The 23,668-nt window shown below is 42.4% G+C and overlaps 1 protein-coding gene across 4 annotated transcripts in view; it reads right to left on the bottom strand.

Annotated features, from left to right (window-relative positions):
- Nucleotides 1–23,668, bottom strand: part of Ppp1r12b (protein phosphatase 1 regulatory subunit 12B) — a 219,607-nt gene that overhangs the window by 108,169 nt on the left and 87,770 nt on the right. For 3 of the 4 annotated variants that reach the window (XM_036201908.1, XM_036201907.1, XM_036201906.1), the window contains exons 11-13: nucleotides 22,598–22,680; nucleotides 21,317–21,442; nucleotides 13,705–13,887 (exon numbers count right to left, since the gene is read on the bottom strand). In XM_036201908.1, the coding sequence (XP_036057801.1) occupies nucleotides 13,705–13,887; nucleotides 21,317–21,442; nucleotides 22,598–22,680 (392 nt within the window). The remainder of the gene's footprint in view (nucleotides 1–13,704; nucleotides 13,888–21,316; nucleotides 21,443–22,597; nucleotides 22,681–23,668) is intronic. The other variant, XM_036201905.1, reaches the window with a different exon arrangement.

Below are 23,668 nucleotides of genomic sequence, written 5' to 3'. Positions count from 1 at the left end.
GCTTGTGTGTGCCTTCTACTGAAACAACAAAGCCTGGACGGCATCACATCTATTTATAACATGGTTACAGAAATGTTCCAAGCCTGCTGTTGAGAACGACTACTCAGGGAAAAAAAAAAGATTCCTTCCAAAATACTACTGCTCATTGACACTGCACTTAGTCACCCAGGAGGAGGGTGGAGACACATGAGGAGATTAGTGTTTTACCTCTACTGACACGGCATCTACTCTGCAGCCCCTGGGTCGCAGTAATTCTGACTGATAGGTCTCATTAGCTAAGACATGGATTTTCTAAGACTAAGGATGACCCAGACAGTGATTCCTCCCCAGATCTGTGGGAGGAACCCAAAGTGAAAATCTTCCAGAAAGGAGTCTGGACTGGAGATACCACTAAAAACACTGGTGACGAAAGGATTAACTGGACTTGGGAAGAGGTTGACTTCAACCCATGGATCACTCTTTGGGGTTCAAGTTTTCAGGCAGTACTTCCCGATGTGGCATCCACAGAAGAGAACTAGAATTAAAGGCTGGAGGGGTGGCTCAGTGGTTAAGAGCACTGACTGTTCTTGCAGAGAACCTGGGCTCACAACCATCTGTGTAACTGCAATTCTAAGGGATTAGACATTCTCTCTCGGCTTCTGTGGGTACCAGGCATGCACATGGTGCACATGTAGACATGCAGGCAAACACTCATACACATAACATAGCCTCACTAGCAAAAATATAACAGCTTACTAAAGCTATATTATTTAGCAATATGTTTTAAAAAACCTTTAAAAATATATTTATTTATTTTCGGGGTGGGGGAATGCCACAGGACATGTATGGAAGTCAGAGGGAAATTTGGGGAGTCAGTTCTTTCCTTTTCACATGGGTTCTTGGGATGGAGCTCAGGTCACCAGGCTTGGTGGCAAGTGCCTCTGTATCTTCTGAGTCATCTTGTCAGCCCAATAAAGCATTTTTAAATTAAGGTCACATATATTGTATTTTTAGGCATTACTATGGCAAAATTGACTATAAAAGATAGTAAACACTGTGTTTATATGCAATGGGAAACCAAAATTTTGCTTTATTATAGTCTTTTTTTTTTTTTTACTGTGACATTCATTTTATTGTGGTAGTTTGGTATCACCATAACTCTAAGGTATGCCTATAACAGACAAGGAGGTTAGACACAGATAAGTGAGCCCACATTAAAACACAGTCTCAAAATCTTGAGATACAGGATTCCTACAGCATGCAGGGTTTAAAGATTAAATGAAATAAACAACCTGAAATCTAAAATAGTAGCACCATTTAGACTTTTTTGTTGGAGAATAGTATTTTAAGGTGTGTTACTTTTGTTATGTTGCATTTTTTTTTTAACTCTGTGAAGCTGTGTTACTGTGCCTGTCTACAACACCTGATGGTCTAATAAAGAGCTGCATGGCCAATAGCAAGGCAGGAGAAAGGAAAGGTGGGGTCGCAGGCAGAAAGAATTAATAGAAAGAGAAATCTGGAAGATAAGAGATCTAGGAGGGAGAGAAGGAGGAGGACATCAGGGGCCTGCCACCCAGCTATACAACAAGCCATGGAGTAAGAAAGGAAGGTATAAAAAAAGAGAACAGAAAAAGGTCAGAGGCAAAAGGTAGATGGGATAATTTGCATTAAGAAAAGCTGGCAAAGCAGGGAAGACTCCCGTGGGCAGGCCCCCCAACCAAATCCCCCATGGGACTCTGCAATCTACAAGACCCACACCCTACCCCAATACTCATCCCCCTGTAACCCCAGGTGTTTCCTGAGACATAGAATCCACCAGCTCTCACTGGACCAAGAGGCCTCCTGAGACCCAGAATCCACTAGCTCCGATTGGACCAAGAGCCCTGATAAGACCAAGAGCAGCTCCCTGAGACACAGAATCAGCTAGCTTGGATTGGATCAAGAGCAACTCCCTGAGATATACAATCTGCCAGCTCCAATTAGACCAAGAGCTAAGATTGGACCCAGAGTGGCCCTTGAGATACAGACCCAGAGAGCACAGATTGGACCAATAGCAGCTCACTCAGACACAGGCACCTACTGGAGGAAGAGATAGGTAGACGCCAGACCAAAAATAAATACAACATAAAGAGCAATATGGCATCACCAGAACATAGCCCTTCTACAACAGTAAGACATGAACATCACAACATAGAAGAAGCAGAAGTAAGCGACCTTAAAAATAACTTCATGAAGATGCTAGAGGCCTTTAAAGAGGAAATGAAAAGTTCCCTTAAAAAAATTGAGGAAAAGACAAACAAAAAATTGGAAGAAATCAATAAATCTCTTAAAGAAAGCCGAGAAAGAGCAATTAAACAGATGAAGGGGACAGTTCAAGATTTGAAAACTGAACTAGAGACAAGAAAGAAGACACAAACTGAGGGAATGCTGGAAATAGAAAACCGGAGTAAATAAACAGGAACTACAGATGCAAGTATAACCAACAGAATGTAAAAGATGGAAGAGAGAATCTCTGGCATTGAAGATACCATAGAGGAAATAGATTTGTCAGTAACAGAAAACACCAAAGCCAAAAAGAAAAGCTGGCAAGAAACCACCTGAGGTAAGGTCAGACACTCATAATTAAGAATAAGCCTCCATGTGTGATTTATTTGGGAGCTGGGTGACGGGCCCCCAAAAGAGTAAAAGAAACCAACAACACTTTTGGGTAGATCTTATTTCCAAATACATTAGCTCTACCAAAGTAGATACAGACCTTAATAAAAGACATTTAAAAAAAAATAGTAACAACATGAACACTGTCAAGTAAATTATTTTACAGTTTGTGAAATACCTGTGTTTTCCACAAATTATTTCTAATCCTCAAAACAAACTTACAAAAAAGGTATTCCAGCAGGGCGGTGGTGGCGCACGCCTTTAATCCCAGCACTTGGGAGGCAGAGCCAGGCGGATCTCTGTGAGTTCAAGGCCAGCCTGGTCTCCAGGAAAGGCGCAAAGCTACACACAGAAACTCTATCTCGAAAAACCAAAAAAAAAAAAAGACAAAAAAGGTATTCCGAACCCTCTTTATAAACAAGGAACAGGTCAGGAAGGGAACCCAAATCACACAGTAAACACTCAAACAGTACTCTGAGTTGGAACTTCCCAGTACGGTCCAGCCTTGCACTGTTCTGTAGTTCCGTGGGTGGCAACACACTGTTACACATTCAAGCCAAGTGTGGAGGGCCCGTCTGCAAACCTAGCGCACGGGAAAGTGGGACAGTGAAGACAACGAGTTTAGGACCAGCCTGGGCCACAAAGTGAGACTGCGTCTTTCCACACAAGGCAGGCTGATCTGAAGGAAGAGAACAGCCATAGGGAGGCGCGATGCTGTGGACCACTCTGTTCACACACCGTCCGCAGCCTGCTGCAGTAAAACTCAGTTTTCTGCCACCTCAGCACTGGGCCACGGCTCCTATGGCATAGTCTTAAATTCTATTTAAGATACAAGAATCTTCCAGAGTGACACCTTACTGATTTGTTGGTGAGTGTTGGGCTGATAGCTGATCCCAATGACAGTTACTGAAGATGGGGGTGGCTGGGGCCATTTCTTAAACAAGACAATGAAAGTTGTCATACTGATTGATCCTTGACCCTGCAGGATCCAGAAAGCCCCATTTCTCTCTCTCTCTCTCTCTCTCTCTCTCTCTCTCTCTCTCTCTCTCTCTCTCTTTCTCTCCCCCCAAATGCCCCCACCCAGAGAGTCTCCAAAAAGCCCAATTCCACATTCTTGGAGGTTATGGCAGCTTCCTCCCTTGAAGTTGCCAGTCGCCCTAGTCCCTGCCTAAAGTGCTCAGCTTTTGGCCATACTTAGGCACAAACCCAGCTTGTGGTGGACACATCATCACCCCCTTGCCTACAATCTATATAATCTCTCCGCTTTAGTTCAGGCACAGGGCTTCTTCGGGCTTGATCTCTGGGACTGGAGAACACCACCAGCTGCTTTGCTTAAATAAAGCTGTTGTTATATTTTTTCAATTTGGCTTGATCTGGCTTACTGCATCGGTGGAGAAACCTATTATGATGGGGGGGGCTACTAATCCTTCCTCCCCCCTTTCTTTCTTTTTTGTGTTTGTTGTTTTTTGAGACAGGGTTTCTCTGTGTAGCCCTGGCTGTCCTGGAGCTCACTCTATAGCCCAGGCTGGCCTTGAACTCAGAGATCCACCTGCCTCTGCCTCTCCCGAGTGCTGGGATTAAAGGCCACCACTGCCTGTCCCTCCTTTCTCTCATTTATTAGTTTTGGATTTTTTGAGATGGATTTCGAGGCAGGCACAGGCTGGCCCCAAGGATGTGCTAATCCTCCTGCCTCAGCCTTCTTAGTGCTACACTATACCTGATTTTGACCCTTCCTTTCACAGAAAATTTCTGGGTGGCCTGGGATGCTGTTTGATGGAATTTTATTTTCAGAAAACAATTTTCTTACTACCATGTACACTTTGTTTTCTTTTTGTTGAATATTCACACAAGGAAAAAGAGATTACACCAATAAATTAAAAAGCAGGTTCAACTTTGCTATAGACTTTCAGATAAGGAAAGCATTTTAGAGCAAAAATGGAAAGAGATTAGGAGACTCTGTAAAATCTCTTCTTTAAATGAAAACTGTTATAGCTTAGAGACAGTTTTAAGTGTTTTAAAAATGATTATTTGTTTTAAGTTTCTAATATTCCAAAGATGATGTCACATTAATCTGCTGACAGCTTCACGTTAAATGGAATAACTACCTAGCTTAGAGAGACTTCAAAGGATTCAAGAAGATGACATGAGGGTATATGACGCAGCCAGTAGGGGTTGTACCCTGAGAATCAGCAGAGCAGAGTTGAATACAACGTGGACTATTTGGAAGGACAAGAAATTTTAGCCTCTTGGGGAAACAAACTATTTACAGCCAAAAAAGGAGAAGGTGGAGGAGAAGAAAGGAAGGAAGGGAGGGAGGGAAGGAGGGAGGAAAGAAGGAAGGGAGGGAGAAAGAGGGAGGAAGGAAAGAAGGAAGGAAAAGGGAGGAAGGGAGGAAGGAGGAAGGAAGGAGGGATGGAGGGAGGGATATACAATTCAGGGCCAGTTAGAGGGGAGGGAAAATCTACCAGGGAAACATAAGAAGAGAAAAGGCAGGCAAGACAGTCACTATCAGACTCTAATATTAGCCAAGAGGATTATTTATATCCTGTTGCTAAGGAAAACTTGGAGTTTTGGAAAATGAACTTGACCACTACATGATTGTGACAGCTGCTACTTGGCCCTAGGATCCCTGCAGAGCTATCTGCAGACTGCTGGCCCCTTGCCATTTCTGTCCTGCAGTCTGCCAGTCAAATCATCTGGTCCTTTAGCACCAGATGCCCCTTCTGTTCTCTATAGTCCCAGGGCAACCCCAAAACTGGAGGACTGCAGATCAAGACAGGCTGGCTCTGGAGTCAAACTTTTGTTCTGAATGGATATTACTTTAATTCAAAAGTAGTAGTAGTTCAGCAGAGAGGAAAAGGCAGCCTAGCTGATGAGTGAAAAATTCTAGGGTCCTAGGGCTTCAACATTCCCCTTCATTAAAGCAAGGAACCTATCCTATTCCTTTCCATTCTAGAAAGAGAGTAACAGCAGACTGCACTGGAGCTTTTTCAGGGAAGTGGGGATCAGTAAATTCAAGAGCACGCTCTCCCTAAAAAGAATGTATTGTAGTGTGTATTTTGTTGTAAAATGTGTATCCAAAACCATAAATTAAGCTGGGCATGGCGGTCCATACCTGTAAGCCCAGTTCTGAGAAGGGCTGCCCGTAGTTAGAGTTTTCCTGCCTGGCCTAGGCTACAGAATGAGACCTTGTCTTATGCATGGAGGTGGCGGCGGTGGCACACACTCTGTGAGTGTGAGTTGGAGGCCAGCCTGGTGTAAAAAGCGAGTTCCAGGACAGCTAGGGCTACACAGAGAAACCCTGTCTTGAAAAACCAAAATCTGCCAGGGCTACACAGCAAGCTCAAGCCCTGTCCCTCCCCGACCCCCTTAAAAATATAAAGCTAACAAAGGGGGCTAGGGGAAGTAATTCATCTGTAGAGTGCTTACCTAGAACAATAAGGCCAGGCCCTAAGTTCAATCTCTAGTTAACACACACACACACACACACACACACACACACACACTCACACACACACACACACACTCACACACACACAATTCTGAAAACCTTGACTGGCTATTGCAATTACCATTAGATGGACATGGCCATCTCCACAGGCATATCACAAGGGAGACTAGTTCCAGAGCAAATTTCTTTTCAATTGTTCTTCTTCTTTCCATTCCATTATAATAGTAACACCTTTTAATTCCACAAAACTGGGGCATTAGCCAGAATCCCCCCCCACCCAAAAACCAGTTATAACATTATTGTGTTTATTTGGCATCATAATGTATCCTTTGCATCTGGCTCTGTTCACTTTTAACCATATGTCAGTAGTCAGCTGAGTCCAGACCTAGTGACAATGAGATAAAGCTAAAATGACTCTTGGCTCATCCTAAACACACTCACTACCCCTTCTTCAAAATACAACCTCTGAGGAGAGCCAACTGTGAAACAGGGCGCTAAGTCCCAGTGCCCAGTAAGTGCTTCAGTTACAAGGCAAATGGAGAGTATTTGGGAGTGATGGCTTTCTACTGCTTACGTCTTGCTGTGGCCAGTTTCTAGTCCCCATTTATCCCAGTGCTACTAATTGTTTCAAATTGAACCTATGAAAGAGGACTTCAAGGCCTCCATCATGGTTTCCCAGCAGGAGTCAATACACTTCCACAATGAGCTGATTACAGAGAAAGCCAAAGCTTCCAAAGAGAAGAATTATCACTCAGCATGCTCTTTCAGAAGAAAAATTTAGCTGTTTCAAAACATCTGATTTTTTTCCCTTTTAGTTTATGCTTATCTAGAGGAAGAAACTAAATGCCTTTAATTCTGTAAAGGCTTAAATGGTACGTTTTATGTGATCAAGTCATTCCCCTACTGAAAATTCTACTATGCTATTTCACAGCTCTGAGAACAGAAGATCAAGTTTCTTAACACACCACAGACGAAAACTGACTTGATTTTGGTTCCTGCCTACTTCTCTAGCTCCACAATTTCCAAAGACTATCCAGTGGAATGTAAATTTGGGAGTTTCTGCAAGGTAAAAACAACCCTATGGGTACATGCTACACTCTACCCATTCCTATACCCACCTTCAACCATCACTCTTCTTCCCAGATGTAAACCTGTTTTAACTTAGCTTAATCTATTGTTTTCCAATTAATTTGGCTACACCCTACTCCCTTCCTTTAAATCTGTTTTCACAAACAAACAAACAAAAACACTTTCAGAAATACTACAGTGGCCTTGCCTTCTCCCAGCTTCAGGAATAGAAAGCTTGTTTGTTTTGTGAATTTCTTATGTTTCCTCTAAAACACCACCCTCCCACTGCTATTTATCAATTTCTAGTTGCCTCTAGTTACCTCCCAGGTACCAACCAGTATGATTTAGATTCCCCTCCTCCATGTCATCACAGAAATTCATGCATTTTTAAAATGTGTATGTGTGCATCTGTGTATAGGTATGTGTACATGACTGCAGGTACCCTTGGAATCTAGAAAAAGGTATCAGATCCCCTGGAGCTAGCAATATAGGTTATGAGCTGCTGGATGTGGGTGCTGAGAACTAAATTTGGGTCCTTTTAAAGAGGAGAAAGTGCTCTTAACTGCTGAGCCATCCCTCTAGTCCCAATTTATATATTTCTTTTTCATAGAGCTTAAAAATTACACAATACAGCCAGGCGGTAATGGCGCACGCCTTTAATCCCAGCACTTGGAAGGCAGAGCCAGGCGGATCTCTGTGAGTTCGAGGCCAGCCTGGTCTCCAAAGCGAGTACCAGGAAAGGCACAAAGCTACACAGAGAAACCCTGTCTTGAAAAACAAAAACAAAAAATCAAAAATTACACAATAGTATTTGATTTGCTTGGCTGTCTTTCCACAATAGGCTTTCAATACTCAAGATGATGAAAAGGCTTTTGTTCCATTTGATGTTGTAATTTTAGCCTTTTGACTGACATATGGCAGTCTTTCAATAAACGGATGTTAGATGCTCTGCATATGAGTCTCCACTGGACAAGATTCTGTTCACTTGTAACACTCCATGCTTGTGCCAGGACCCCAAGCGTTCAAGAGTGAAGACTTGGCTTCTGTGTTAGCTTCTTGACTTGGGATTCCAAATTCTATGTGTAGTACAAGTTTCCTCCAGTTTCTTTTCCATCCCTGCTCAGATCCTTGACTAGACCCTCTTCCCTGCCACTTCTCTGAGGCAGGGCTTACAATGAACACCGCTCATGAACTGGACAGCCCTTCTAGAGTTCTAGCTTGATGTAGGCTCTTTATTACAAGTCTCAGCTGAGTATGTCTGACATCATGTATGACAATAAAAGCTGAGCTTCCACATCCATGGTGCTACATAGAAATATAACAATAATCTAGGCCACCAATCCTGACAACCTGAGTTCCAGTGCCAGGACTCACATGGTGGAAACAGAGAGCCAACTTCGGCAAGCTGTCCTCTAGCCTCCATACATGTGCATGGCATTCATCTGCTCCCTTCCTACCAGTTATTCAGTGTAACAAATGTATTATTAGCCCATTCACTTTTCTCCATCCCTCCTATCATTACCCCGGTGCCTTTCTTCTACAACAGTCTCCTTACTAGTTACTTCACACTCAGTATTACCCATTCTTTCCCTATCTAGTAACTTCAGGCAGAGTTTAAAAGCCAAAACTTTTTAAAAATGATTCATCATACTTTAAGCTTAAAATTGTCTAGTGGCATATTGCCTACAAAATCCACTACTAGGTATATAACTGAGAAATATGCCCACACAAAAATGTACACACAAATGTTTATAGTAACATTCTTCATAATAGCCAACAGATAGAAACAATCCAAATGTCATCGATGTATGAATAGCCAAGCAATATCCAACGGTGGACTATAAAAAGGAATGAAGTCCTCATACCTTCTTCCTCAATGTAAATCCATGTTGAAAATACACTAGAAAGAGGCTAGTCAGGAAACCCTCATCTTGTTTCCACTCATATGAAAGGGGGGAAACAAGAAAAATAGGAAATATACCAGTGGCTGCTTAGGTTGTGGAGATGGGGGACATAGAGAGATGAGGGAAATAGGTACAAGAATGTTCAAAATTCATTGTGCCCAACAGGCACCCCTATTGGTCCACATTCTAAAACCACTGTCTTTGGATGGAGACATGGCTTGGTGGTAAGAGCACTTGCTGCTCTTACAGAGTGCCCAGGTCCAGTTCTCAGTACCCACGTGGTGGCTCACAACTGTCTGTAACCCCAGTTCCAAGGATCTAATGCCCTTTGTGTGATCTCCACAGGCACCAGGCATGCACGTGGTGTACATATATGCAAAATGCAGGCAACACACACACACATAAATAAAATAAATAAGCCTAAAAATAAAATAAACAACCAATGTCTTGCCACTTTAAACATGTGGGTTATATGGTATATGAATTATGGCAATATAAATCTTTTGGGAAAATTCTTCTACTGGTTCTTCATAATTCATAGCCTAGAACTCCCAAATCCTCAGCACTGGCTAGAAGACGCTAACATGATGTAGCTACTTCCCATGCTCTCTGAGAGCCTCATCTTAAACCACTCTCCCCACAATGTTTCACTTAGATATAAAACCTTCTTGCAGTTTCTCCAAAGAATCTGACTCCACTTAACACTGTCTTTTCAGCTGCCATAACTTGCTTAGAAAGTTTGTCTCCTAGGGACTAGAGATAAGGGATTAGGAGCAAATCTTGTAGAGGATCCAGGTTCAATTCCCAGTACCTCCATGGTGGTTCACAACATTCCATACCTCCAGTTCTAGGGTATCCAACACCCTCTTCTGACTTCCCTGGGCACCAGGCACACATGTGGTGCACATATGCAGGCAAAACACTCATAAATATAAAATAAATCTTTTTTTTTTTTTTTTTTTTAAGTTCTTTCCCTTGTTGTTACTGATCCTACAGACCTCTGTCTAAGCATCACACCCTCATGAAAGCCATCTGGGTCCCCCAGGAGAAGTGTTTATTTTCTGTAACACACTGTTCATAAATCACACTACTTCTTTATGGTACAGGTTGTGCATCTCTTAACTAAACTTCTGGGGACCAGAAGCACATCGGATTTTGAGATATTTTCATAAACATAATGAGCTATTTGGGATAAGAAATTCATATCTACACATAAGATTCATTTATGCTTCATATGATGTGTCTGTCTCCTACAACCTGTTTGTGTACTGAAGACTTGGTCTCCAGCTAGCAGGCCCAACAACTGAGCAGTGACCAGATCACGACAGCCCATGGATAGGCAAGAGTTACATCAGAGGTACAGCCTTAGTGGCAGGGTTGGTCACTGGAGGGACCTGTCTTGTTCCAGTCCACTTCCTCTGTTGTTCTTTGCCTTCTTGGTTGCCAGACATGAGCAGCTTTTCTCATACACACTTCCACAGTGATGTTCCACCTCACCACAAGCCCAGAAACAATAAACCAGCCGACCGTGAAATGTAATCTCGAAAGCCATGAGCAAAATAAACCTTCCTCCTGTTAAATAATTTCTCTCAGATGTTTGTCACAGTGTCCAAAACCTGACATATCCACCCAACACACATAACATGAAGATTATCTGATGCAACTTTTTTTTTAGTAATTTTGTATGTGAAATTAGTTATGGTGGCATATGTAATCCTAGAATGAAGGAGACTGAGGCAGTAGGACTGCCATAAGTTCAAGGAAAGCCTGGGCTATATACTAAGTACCAGGCCTGCCAGGAGGACTTGGTCTCAAGAAACAAAACAAAACCAATTTTGAATATATGTGAAATTTGAAACACTTTCTATTTTCAGATTAATGATGCTCAGTTGTATATATCACAGATGTAATTATTTTTACCAGTGCATATGTTTCCTGTAGGTTCATATCATATTTGTCTAGGTCACCTATGTACTACGTGGGCTTAATGTGATTCCTGGTAACTGCAGCAATCAATATTTTGAAAACAGTGATAGTTAGAGCCAAACATGTGACTAACAGCTCTTTATCCAGTGTCATTCTTTATGTGTACGAATGTTTTGTCTGAATGTATGTATGTGTATAACATGTATGCGTGGTGCCTGTGGAAGTCAGAAGATGGCCATCGATCCCCTGCGACTGGAGTTGGGATGGTTCTAAGTCACCATGTGAATGCTGACGATAGAACCTGCATCCTCTACAAGAGCAACAAGTGCTGAGCCACCTCTGCAGCTCCACTGCATGCCATTCTTAAAGGCACTAAAATGCACTCTTCGTGCATCTTGATACAGTGTATTTACAGTTCACTAACATCACAGCTTAGTCCTTTTAACTCTTTTGTTCTTCATCTATTTGTTTTAGGCAGACAGGGCCTCACTGTGTATCCCTGGCTGGCATGGAACTCACAGAGATCCGCCTGCCTTTGCCTCCTGAGTGCTGGGATTAAAGGCGTGCGTCACTCATGCCCAGCTAGTCCTTTGCTTTTATAGTTGCTGCTTCTCGAGGAGATGTATCCTGGCTGTCCTATTTATTAAGCAGCGGTGTTCAGTGGCTCCCTGTGGACAGACAAAACAACTGACGCACAGTCAAAACCTGTAGCAATGCCGTCTTATGCACTGCAGGTCATGACAGCCGCAGAGGCAGTGGCTCTCTCTGATTCTCTCATTGACGCAGAAATTTAACCCAGACTGAAGACAAACATGATTTCTCCATCTTTCCAAGGATCATAATCTCAATAAAATTTAACTTGTTTTACTTCTCTCGGCTAGGAAACATATGTGTGGGAGATGTGGGTGTATGTATTTGTGTGAGTATGTACATGTTCACACGTATCTGTGGGAGGGGATGGTGTCTTCCTTAACTGCTTCTCCACTCTGATCCAGGAGGTCATGGATCGGCTGTGTTGCCTGCCAGGGAGGCTCCAAAACTGCCTCTGTCTGTCTCCTCATATAAGCGGAGGTCACAGATGTGAGACGCCATGTCTGCTGCTCACATCCTCACACTTGCACAGAAGACTTTATCCACTAAGTCATCTCTCCTGCACTAAGAAACATTTTTATAAACATAGATTTTTTTGGGGGGGGGCTAATGAAAAGATTGCTTTTAAATGTAATTTCTCAGATGAAACTAATGGTACTTCTCTGTGCACTAGTAAATACACAAGCATTACACATTCAAGACTGACTTATTAACATTTACTTGGCTGGAAGTCAATTAGAAGAGGACAGCTGGGGGAGCAGGGAAATGACTCAGCTCTTAAGAACAGTTGCTGCTCCTCCAGAGGACCTAAATTTGGGTCTCAGCACCCGCATCAGGAGGCTCACAACCTCTTGTAACTCCAGCTTCAGGATACCTGACACCTTCTTCTGGCCTCCAAAAGCACCTGCAACACACATGGCATGCATGCACATACACACTTGTAAGCGCGCACACACACACACACACACAGACACACAGAGTGCACACACACACACAGACACACAGATAAAAATGTCTCTTTTAAGAACAGAAGAGGACAACTATTGGTGCAGAGACCTGTTAGTCCAGAAAATTGATTTTCTTACAATTTTATGGAGGAAAAAAACAGGAAAATAATATTTTCAATACACTTGACTTCTCCCCTCCTTTCCCACCATGTGTGCTTTAGGCTGTCATCACAATAAAGAATAACTAAAAAGTGTGCTACTGTGTCTTAAGATAGCATTTCTTGTCTTCTCACATACACACTGAGAAAGAGAAAAACATCCTTTTGGATCCTGAAAAGAAATCAAACTAAAAATCCAAACCTTGATAAAGGTTTGTCTCTTCTCTTAGAAAGCGATGCCATAGCCTCAGTCTTCCATGTACACTGGATCTTAGAGACCTCGAGTGGGAGATAATACTCAGCAGTTCTTCCTTTTGTCACACTGGCCACAATCTCTTAATCCTGACAACCAAAGAGTTCTCCTCCTCCTCGCCTCCTGTTGATCCACACCTGCTCTCTCAGAATCTCCCTCTGAAAACACTGCAGTGCAGCAGAGCACGGGGTGGGGTGGGGTGGGGTGGGGTGGGGGGGGGGGGGGGGGGGGGGGGTGGGGGGTGGCAAGCCGATCAAAAGATAGAAGCCAGCCTGGGGGCACAGCAAGTCTCAACAGCTGCAGACAAGCGGGCCTCAATCCTGCATCACCATAAACGTTCATTTCCTTCCCAGGGATTATCTTCACATGCGTAAAACTATACACCCAGCTCTGCTCCTTTGAGGTTTTTGGTTTTTTTTTTTTTTTTCATGGTATTACTTAGCTGCACAGAGTGATCACAGAAAATTCAGAACAAAATGAAGGATCTTTCTCTGTGCTTCAAGCTCCATATCACAAAAGGCAAAAAATATGCCTGTCAATTATCACAAGACAAATAGAAAAAAGGTCTGACTATATACAGAACACAATGCTAAATAGTCAGAAATAATACCTCCACCAAAAAAAAAAAAAAAAAAAAAAAGACCTTCCAAAGTAAAACATACTCCAAACAGTAACATTCAGATCTATTTGAGCTTGGGTCAAGAACTTCATACCCACTTCTCTGTCTCCTCTGTCAAAGCAGAGCCCTGCACAAGCATCAGGAACCTCATACCTCCTCTTCTCCCGGGCTTCCACAGAGGAGTCTGTTGCAGTGGAGGGGAACACTGTGGCAGCTGGAAGCCCATTGGCAGTGCTGGGTGCGGGACGATTGGTGATCACACACAGAGGAGTGCTCGAAGAGACGTCATCTGTTGTTTTCTCTGCTGCCGAGTCAGCCTGGGATCTGTAAGGAGTCCTGAAATTAACAAAGACAGGAGCAAAAGGAGGTGCTCAGGCATGGCAGACAATAAAACACTGGCACAGAGAAAGGAGAGGCACAGATCTAATGAGAACCTTCTTGCTGGGATTTTGTTTGTTGGTTTGTTAATTCTGAGCTCTTAGATATTGGAACAGTATGATTATACACTTAGTCTGACACCTTCTACCCAGAACTCACATTTTATAAGATTTTTTTTTGCATGAGATTAAAAAACAAACAAACAAAAATCAGCTGTGGCACAAGGCAAGAGAGTGACATATGCAGGTGTCCTGAATGACTCATTGCCACCTGACCTCCCTCCACACATGCACAGAGATGGGCTCTCACTACAGGGAGAGAGACATTAACATCACTTACGATCTTAGTCTCCACCTGTCCCTCAGTTCTTGGCAGGGAACTCTTTGTGGCAGTCCTCAGCCTAGATCTGATGATCATCTTCTTCAATTATCCATTTGAAAATTACTCTACAACCTCACTCTATTTGGTTCTCTCTCACCTCGCCCAGCAACTGCAGACTTTGTCCATTTAGCCAAGTGCCTAATTCTCTACACTCACAGCGGCCTAAGTAAGAAACTGAAGAAGAAATCAAGCAGGATCCTATATGTAACCCTAACTACAGGCTGCAACAGCAAGCTGTGTAATTAAAGTCATTTATGTGAAAATAAGATCTTTGTTTCTTAACAAAGAGTCAGGAGCAACACTGGCTCTCCACCCAAAAAGCTATCATTTGTGATGTCACAGCTTGTTGCTGGGGTAACAGAGATCCAAAATTGATACTTGCAGAGATGGGAAAAGCAATGAAAAGCATGAATATTAAAGATCTGTTTTTCACCTACTCACAATTATTATCAGAAACGTTTACAAACAGCTATAAACTCACTTCCAAATATATTGTTAGGATAAGTGTAAAAGAGATAATCAAATCATATAGTCTAAACATGGCATTAAGAAACACATAAAAATATAACTTTTGAAGACAGGAACTATATCTAAAAAATAAGCTACTTCTCCAGAAGCAATTACTATCTCAGAATAAGGTGATAATGCATATTCATTTTCTCATCTAAAAAGTTGAAAGTTAATTTCTCAGATTTATTAGTATACAGGAAGTACTAAGAAAATTAACCAGAAGCACAGCCATAAGGAATATAGTGCCAACCTGGTAAGAGTGTGTGTACCTGTAACTCTCAACTACTAGGAGGTTCGAGCAGGAAAATTCCATGAACCCAAGATTTGAGACCTGTCTGGAAAACAGACTCTATCTCCCTATCAAAAAACAAACAAAAAACAGAAACAAAAAGCCTTAAGTAAAATTGTATACTTAACAAAAGCTTAGTGAAGTTTCTTTTGGGATTAATAATGTATTTTGGCTTCTCTGCAATTTCTTTTGTAAGCTTTATTTATAGGTGTGTGTGTGCTCAGTGTATATAGGAGGAGGTCAGAGGTCGAGGCCAACTTTGTGGCACTAACTCTTTCCTTCCTCCTTTATACCGGCTCTGGGGCTCAAACTCAGGCTTTCAAGCCTGTGTCCCAAGTACCTTTATCTGCTGAGCCATCTTGCCAGCCTTGCTTATTAGGCTGTTGAAATGCCAGGGATTTGATTTAATTTTGTTGCCTAATAAAACTCTACTATTATTTTGAAACATGTTATAACTTCATAAGCAGACTGTTCAAGGGTAGCCAGGAAAGCTCTACAGCAGGGTAAGAAACTACACAATGGAACCACATGGTGCTAATAATCAGCCAGCTTAAAGATCTGATCCTTCATCTGTAACACAGGGAAAATAATGCTGCATTATGCAGAATTCTCATGATGATGAAACAAAACAACGTCTGTACAATACCTAACTAGTACCCAGAATAAAATGTCAACTTGGTGTAAACAAACCATGACAAAATGGGTAGGTTTTCCATGAACTAATCTGGATATAAAACCTGCTTCAGTTCCTCAGTGGCTTTGGGATCTTGGGCAACAATTAAGCCTCTGGTTTGCTTTCCTCATCTAAAAATACATACAATGCCTAATATACCAGGGAGCTGCCTGTGAAACTATAAATAACATATGAGTGCCCAAGGCAGGAGTTACCTGACTCATTGTCCCTGACCTTCCTAACAGGTGCCCTATATACATTTTTATATTATCTTTTTTTTTTTTTGGTTTTTCGAGACAGGGTTTCTCTGTGTAGCTTTGCGCCTTTCCTGGAACTCACTTTGTAGACCAGGCTGGCCTCGAACTCACAAAGCTCCACCTGCCTCTGCCTCCCGAGTGCTGGGATTAAAGACGTGCGCCAATGCCCTGCTTTTATATTATCATTTTATCTTTTGTGATTCTAATTTTTTACGTTTATTTATTTGTGGTGTGTGGGGTGTGGGGTTTGTATGCATGTAGATATGTTCACAAAGGTCAGAAGACAATCTGCAGGAGTCAGTTCTTTCCTTTGACTATGTGAGATCCAGGGATGGAATTTAGGTCGTCAGGCTTGAATGTAAGTTCCTTTCCCCAAGGAGCCATCTCTTCAGCTCTGTGTGCTCCGTACTTCTTGGGACAGCAATGTACCCACCCAAAACTGATATCTTCCAAGGTCTGTCAGATACTGGGAATTTCCCAAGCATAGATCCAGTATTTCTGAAAAAGTATGAATTCAGAGGTCTTTCTCTGTCTGCTTCTCTCTTGTCTATTACTTCGTATCCAGAATGCAGCCCCCAGGGCCAGAACTCCAGCAGTCATTCTGGACTGTGAGGCAAGCCTTGGAGATAGAACCCGTGATGTAAAGAAAAGAACTGGATCTTCCAGTGACTTTGGAGCTACTGTGCTGCCTTGTTTCTTGTCTTTCTTACCTATAAGAAAGCAAACCTTCTCATACTTAAAGCAGCACTATAGGGGTTTACTGCTGCATGTGAATAAACCAAATCCTAGCCTACAAATCCCTTTTGTACAGAAACTAGTCCAGTGCCTGTCACAGAATAGGTTCAGTAACAGTCCCCAAGGGCTGGACAGATCGCTCAGAGGTTAAGAGCACCGACTGCTCTTCCAGAGGTCCTGAGTTCAATTCCCAGCAACCACATGGTGGTGGCTCACAACCATCTGTAATGAGATCTGGTGCCCTCTTCTGGCCTGCATGCAAATATCCAGCAGAACACTGTATATATAATTAAAATAAATCTTAAAAACAAAACGAAACAGTCCCCAGTTTCAGCTCTGTGATTTCCTCAATGCTGAGGGTTAAACTCAGGACCTTAGGCATGCTAAGCAAGTGCTAAACACTAAGTTAACATTCATCCTCCTGCCTGGGTTCTTCATCTTTAGTGATAATATACAGAATGTCAATGTAGCTGTATTATTATGGGAATCTAGTAAATTTCTATGTAACTATTCAGTGTTATCATTAGAGTCATAAACCTCAAATTTCTACATAATTCTAACAGTATTAATGATAATGCATTATAAAATAGTTCTTTCTAACCAAATAAATGGCGACAATTTGTTTCAGGGAAAGAAATCTATTAAACTGGCAAACATCAACCAAGCATCACCATAATAGGTGTTCTGGCAACAACACCATCAACATTTCTACTTCTTTTAACTTTCATTCTACCAAAACAAGACTCATAAAAGCCATATGGCAAAACCAAAACAGCCTCTAACACCCAGGAAAGGGTAAAAACCTGTAGTGCCAAGTGCAGCTCATAGCTGGAGAAATGCTCTGGGTGAGAGCACTTGATACCTGATGCTCATGCAGAGGACCCAGTTTCGGTTCCCAGCAACCACTGTAGGTGGCTCACATCCACCTAAAAATGCAGTTCTAGGAGATCTGATGCCCTTTTCCGGCATCGGCAGACGCTGCACACATCTGGTACACTTAGAGACAAGTAGGCATAGATACATAAACGCATCAACTAAGTATGTATGTGAGGGTGTTGACTGGGTGTGGTGGTACATGTCTTTAATTGCAGCACTTAGGAGGCAGATCTCTCAGTTCAAGGCCAGTCTGGTTTACAAAGTGAAGTCAAAGTCATCCAGGCCTACACTGTGAGACCCTATCTCAAAAAGGAACTGAAGTCCTGCTGTGCTTTCACAATGACACTCTACCATGCAATCTTCAGATGAGTGGAAACCATAAAGATATGCTCCCAGAACACAGCATCTGTCTGCAAACACAAACCTCTCCGCCTCACTGTGCTCCCAAAAGAACACTAATTAGCATAATTCCCAGAAAGCTATAGAAAGTTTTTGGAACATGGATTAGCTTTTCTTCTGGGTTTGTATGTCATCTTCCAAAAGTCTAAATACATGAGCTTCTAGAACACCAATCAGTAAAATACAGCAATATTTTTAATATACAGTTTACTATCCTGGATCTGATTCTAAAACTGTAATCACATTGGAAAGGTGGTTGAGAAATAAACGAAAGCAATCATGCTACTCTAACCTTTGAACATCAAGACAATGATATGGATTCAATGTTATTCAATAAGCAACTGCTGACGGGCTAGTGAAGTCAAAACAAAACCATCTTCATTGAATTCTGGGTACTGTCACGGGAGTTTAAACTCTTTGCTTCAAATCCCTTGTGTTTGCAGAAGCCTTAACTGTGATGGCACAACTCAAAGGGCTCCAGGAAGCCTTACCTGACTTGCTGTACAGACGCAGCAGTGTTTGTACTGACTGGTGCAGGGCAAGAGGCAGGTTGCCAGTGGCTGCCCCAAGAGGTGGATGAACCAATGGCAATGGGTGAGGTAGCAGGAGATGAATTGCGATTGGCTGAAATGTAGGGACTTGTGGGGTCACTACTTTTACCAAATGAAGCACTGCAAAACAGCACACAGTCACTTTCTTCAGGACATGCTGCTCACCCACCTTCTCCCAACACCACCTCCCCACCCCGACTGTGCGTGTGAATGGAATGGAGGCCAGAGAGACGGCATGGCAACCAGGAAGTGCAGAGGGAACCCAGCAGCGCTGGGTCTCCAGCAGCAAGCAGGCACTCATCCAAGAGTGAAGCCAGCATCACTCTTTGAAGAATGATTCTTTCGATCAATCATCCAAAAGAGTAGAAGAGGAGAGGTGGCAGTCCACAAGGAAAAGCAAGAAAGTAGAATACATGACAAGAGACTATTATTAGAAGAAACAACAACCCCGAGCAAACCCAAGGCCCCAAATCATGCACCATGACCCCCTACACGAGAGAGAAGTAATGCTGCAAAAGCCAGAAGACCCAAGAGTTGGAGGAGGTCTTAAAAAGTCACAACAAAAAAGTAAAGGAAAGAATGGAACTATATGAGGAAAAAATGGCTGCTGCAGTCATTTAATTAAAAAATGTCTTGGGGAGGATTTAAAAGCTTTAAGTCTGCAAAGTAATAGTGTGTGGGCAAAAAAAAAAAAAAAAAAAAAAAAAGGCATGGGGGTTCGTTTGCTCGTTTTCAACGGAAGACGTAAGGCTATCTCAACTGCAGTGAAACATTATTGGGTTAGAAGTTTGTAAATACTTTCTGACTGTACCAGACACTAGGGGTGATGATAAAAGACTGTGAAACCGCCACTAGAAAAGCAGCATTTTACTGAGCTCAGTATGAGACTAGTTCTTGGCTAAATACAAGAGATGATGTAGAAAATTTGAAGACGACCAAGACTTGGCACAGCTGGGGGATGAGAGATTCCTTCTTGCACTTTCTATTTCAAATGGTGATGATGGCATACAATTCCTTCTTCTTGGGAGGATCACAAGGCTTTATAAAATCACTCTCGGGTCACAGAAAAGGATCCCTGGCACTCTAAGGCACCAAGCAAGTTGTAGATCTTTTCTCAAAAAGTGCTTAGGTAACTAAGCACAATTTGCAGCCCCTTTATCTTCTGCTCACTATAACTTTGCCCAAAGTACATCAAACCAAAGCCGCTCATCCATTTGCTGATAAATTTGGGTCATGAACATCAACAACCTCACCCCCTAATAACTCCACACTTGGAAATTAAATTGAAGTTTTCTTTTTTCCTACCTCTAGAATGTTATTCTATTAGAAAGGTTTCTTTGATATTAGATTTGATTGTAAGAAATAGTGATATATCTTGGTAATTCAAGGCCTTTCCCTTTGAGAGAAATGGGCAATACCCTCATAAAGCCCCAAACACCTGATCTGTATAATCATCAGTGGGCTTGGATGTAACTCAGTTGGTAGTATGCTTGCCTAGCATACAGGAGGCCCTGGGGTCAATTCCTAGCCTCATAAATGTGTGTGATGACATATGCCTGTAACCTCAGCACTCAGGAGGTGGAGGCAGGTAGACCAAAATTCCAAGGTTATTTTCAACTACATAGTGAGTTCAAGGCCAGCTGAGGCTACATGAGGCCCTGCCTATATAAATAAATTACATAAAATAAAATGCCATTGAGATCACTGAGCTGTACTTGTATACTTTCAAAGTCAAGACCTTTCTTAGAATGTACCTGCAGAACTGAAGAATTAAAAGGCATGGTATCTATTTCCATTATACCTTGTTTCCCATGTTCCACCCTTAACTACCTGTCAAGAGCCTTCTTGGTAGGTAGAAAGAGTTGTGATCACAAACAGCTAATCTGCTCTCATAGTCTTGGCCAAAGCCTGTGTCTAAGGTAGCCATCTAGAAAGCCTGATGACAAGGCAGGAGGCGGCAGCTGAAGGGTTACGTGGAAGTGCAGAAAGAATTCAAAGTAAGCAATGAAAAACAGATTCTTCTACATCAGCAGCAAAATCCAAACCAAAATATTACTAAGTGTCTCTTATAGCTTAATGGTTCTGGCAGAGGTGCTTTGCTTGCTGGCTAGCTTGTGGCAAAGAAAATAATTGCAGGAAAGAATACAGATGAGATCAAAGGAAACCCATGTACCTTCTCTGCACACCAAACTTGCGAGTTTCACATCTTGATGGATCTGAGGGCCATTAAAGTCATAAAAAAACAAAAACAACTCAAGTCCCTAAATTAATAGGCTCAATATGAAATGTCTTAAATCCAACAGAAAGCTGTTCCCGTTTCCCATTCCTTACCACCCTGCCATGCCCCACCACCACCCCCAAGTGGAACTGTGATGAAAACTACCCTAGTTTTAGAAAAGGGAAAACCAAGACTAGGCAAGAGTATATAAATGCCATTTTCCCCAGAGATCACTAGATGCTAATTCAGGCTGAAATTTTAATAGGGCCGAAAGGATGGAGTGTAAAGTTGGGTCTGTGGTAAGGGTTGGAATTGGCTTACTTTAATCCAGTTATTAAGAGAAACAAATCAATGTTAAATTATGAATATGTTGGTCCCCAAATCTAAAAGTCATTCATTTTTGTGGTCCTAATTGGATATAAAAAGCATGCAACCATTACCCATACTCCCATGATCAGAGCGAAGGAAGATCATCTCCCACCCCTCTGCAGCTGGTACCTTTTCAAGTAAGTTGACACATAAGTGGAAGGAGCAATTGTCTGTGGGGTTTCATTTCCCTTTGCTTCATCCCTCCACAGCTGCCTGGTGTGGGAGCCACTCCTCACTAGATTAACAGCTGACTCTCTGTAGAGGCAAGAAAGAAAGACCAACAAAGCAATGATTCCTACCACCAATATGGACTATAAACAGAGAGAAGAGCCAATGGAAAACTGTGACATGCTAAAGAAACAGGCACATCTTTCAAGTGATTCTGTTTTCTATACCCGTTTCCTGTATTAGTGTTGGCTTTCTTCTATTAACATTAAAGTCAACTCATTCAACAGGTACCAAATTATACCCCACATCAGAAGCCCCTCATCCTTTTGTGATGAGGAGTCCCTTTTTATTCTCATCCAAAAAGTACCCTGCAATGATCCCCAGCGGCAGGCTACAAGGAGCTAGTGAGGAGAAAAGAAGAGGTGCTGCTAGGTGTCTCTTCAGCACTACAAACCAGAAGATATACAGAAGGGGCTGCAGTAGGGTTCTGCACTCACACTCAAGAACTTGGGGTCTCTGCTGCAGAGGCTGTACCTACAACAGTCCTTGGGTTTCAACATTCATTTAGATCACTTAGGAAATTCTGGTTCTTATTCCGCAGCTCTGAGCAATTCCAATAGGCTCCCAGCAATAGGCTCCCAGCAATAGGCTCCCAACAACAGGCTCCCAACAACAGACTGGTCTAGATTGGGTCTGACTTGAAATGCAGCAATATTTTAATCTTCGTCATTCATTTGAACTCATTCTTTAGTGAAGAAGGCATTAACTTTTACTTCCTTACACATTAGAAGCTGATCATGTCACGTAAACAATCTATTCAATGTTTACTCTGTGGTATACAGTATACTAGGCATGGCCAGTGGCTTGAGAAACAGAACAGAGCCTGCTGGGGTATGAACACTAACTCATACCGGGTAAGGTCAGAGTCCTACAGACGGTAATGGCTAATCTGGTGTAACAAAGTAAAGGGTGAGGGTTGGGGATTTAGCTCAGTGGTAGAGCGTTTGCCTAGCAAGCGCAAGGCCCTGGGTTCAATCCTCAGCTCCACAAAAAAAAAAAAAAAAAAAAAAAGTAAAGGGTGAAGAACTGACCAAGAGAGAAAGCAAAGTCTGGGAAGTATCTGAGCAGAAGGTCAGGCAATCTATAATGTCCTGAGAACTTGTGAGAAAAGGCAGAAGACCAGCCAGATCCCATGCCCAGAGGGGCTGAAAGAAACCATCTTTTGGCACGCACTGTGATTACCTGTTCTCTTTTTCTTCGATGTCACTTGTGCTGCTCAGCCTCCGGGGTGCCAGCGTACTAAAAGAGTTCCTGTTTTCTCTAGCCTATAAAAAATAAAACATGTAAAATGCAAGAAAGGCTCCAGAGGGATGCAGCATAAAACATTTTTGGTAAAAAGCCGGACTCTGCGAGGCATCTGTACATCTGAGACCACAGCCCTTGGGAAGTAAAAGCAGGAAGATTCTAAGCTCAGGGCTAGCCAGAGCTACAACAGTGAGACTTTGCCTCACATCTCAAGTCGGGAGGAAAGTGGAACCTATGACAGTTACACATTCTCCTCTCTGGATTCATCCTTAACTCTACTTCGAGTGGCATTACTAAAGGTTAGCTTTCAAAAACGTATTCTTACCTTTCCTTCATAAGAAGCCTGTATGGAGGGAAACAACTGTCAAGAGGAAAGTCAGGCTGCTCCAGGGAAGAAAACAGCACAACTTAGACAAAGGGCCGCTCGGAGGGGAGTGACGGTCTGAGCAGCCACAAGCAGCTCCATGTGACGCCCTGCATACATCCTTCTCGTTTAGTCTCCAGCTATTTTTCCCTGGCATGCAACCTCCTCAGTGACACACAACAGGTAGACTGCAGTTCATCCGACCACCAGAACGCCTCCCTTCAAGTTGTTGCCACAAATGCAAACAGGAAGAGGACTATGATTACAAGGAAGTCCCCAGAGAAGAACACTAAATGAACCTAGTGAAATCTAGGACCAAATTCTTCTTTGATGAATATAATGGTGAACTGCTCGGGAAGTCAGCCTAATCATATATTTCTTCTTTTTTAAAAAAGATTTATTTATTATGTATGCAGTGTTCTGTCTGCATGTATTTCTGCATGCCAGAAGAATGCGCCAGATCTCATTACAGATGGTTGTGAGCCACCATGTGGTTGCTGGGAATTGAACTCAGGACCTCTGGGAGAACAGTCAGTGCTCTTAACCTCTGAGCCATCTCTCCAACCACTAATCATATATTTCTATACATGAAAAATAACAGGTTAACATTTTTCTACCAGGCAGGGTAAGATAGTATCCACCTG

This window comes from Onychomys torridus, chromosome 11, assembly GCF_903995425.1.
Source record: "Onychomys torridus chromosome 11, mOncTor1.1, whole genome shotgun sequence".
Lineage (NCBI taxonomy): Eukaryota > Metazoa > Chordata > Mammalia > Rodentia > Cricetidae > Onychomys > Onychomys torridus.
The sequence above is the reverse complement of the archived record's forward strand: the minus strand, read 5'-3'. Positions and strand labels throughout refer to the sequence as shown.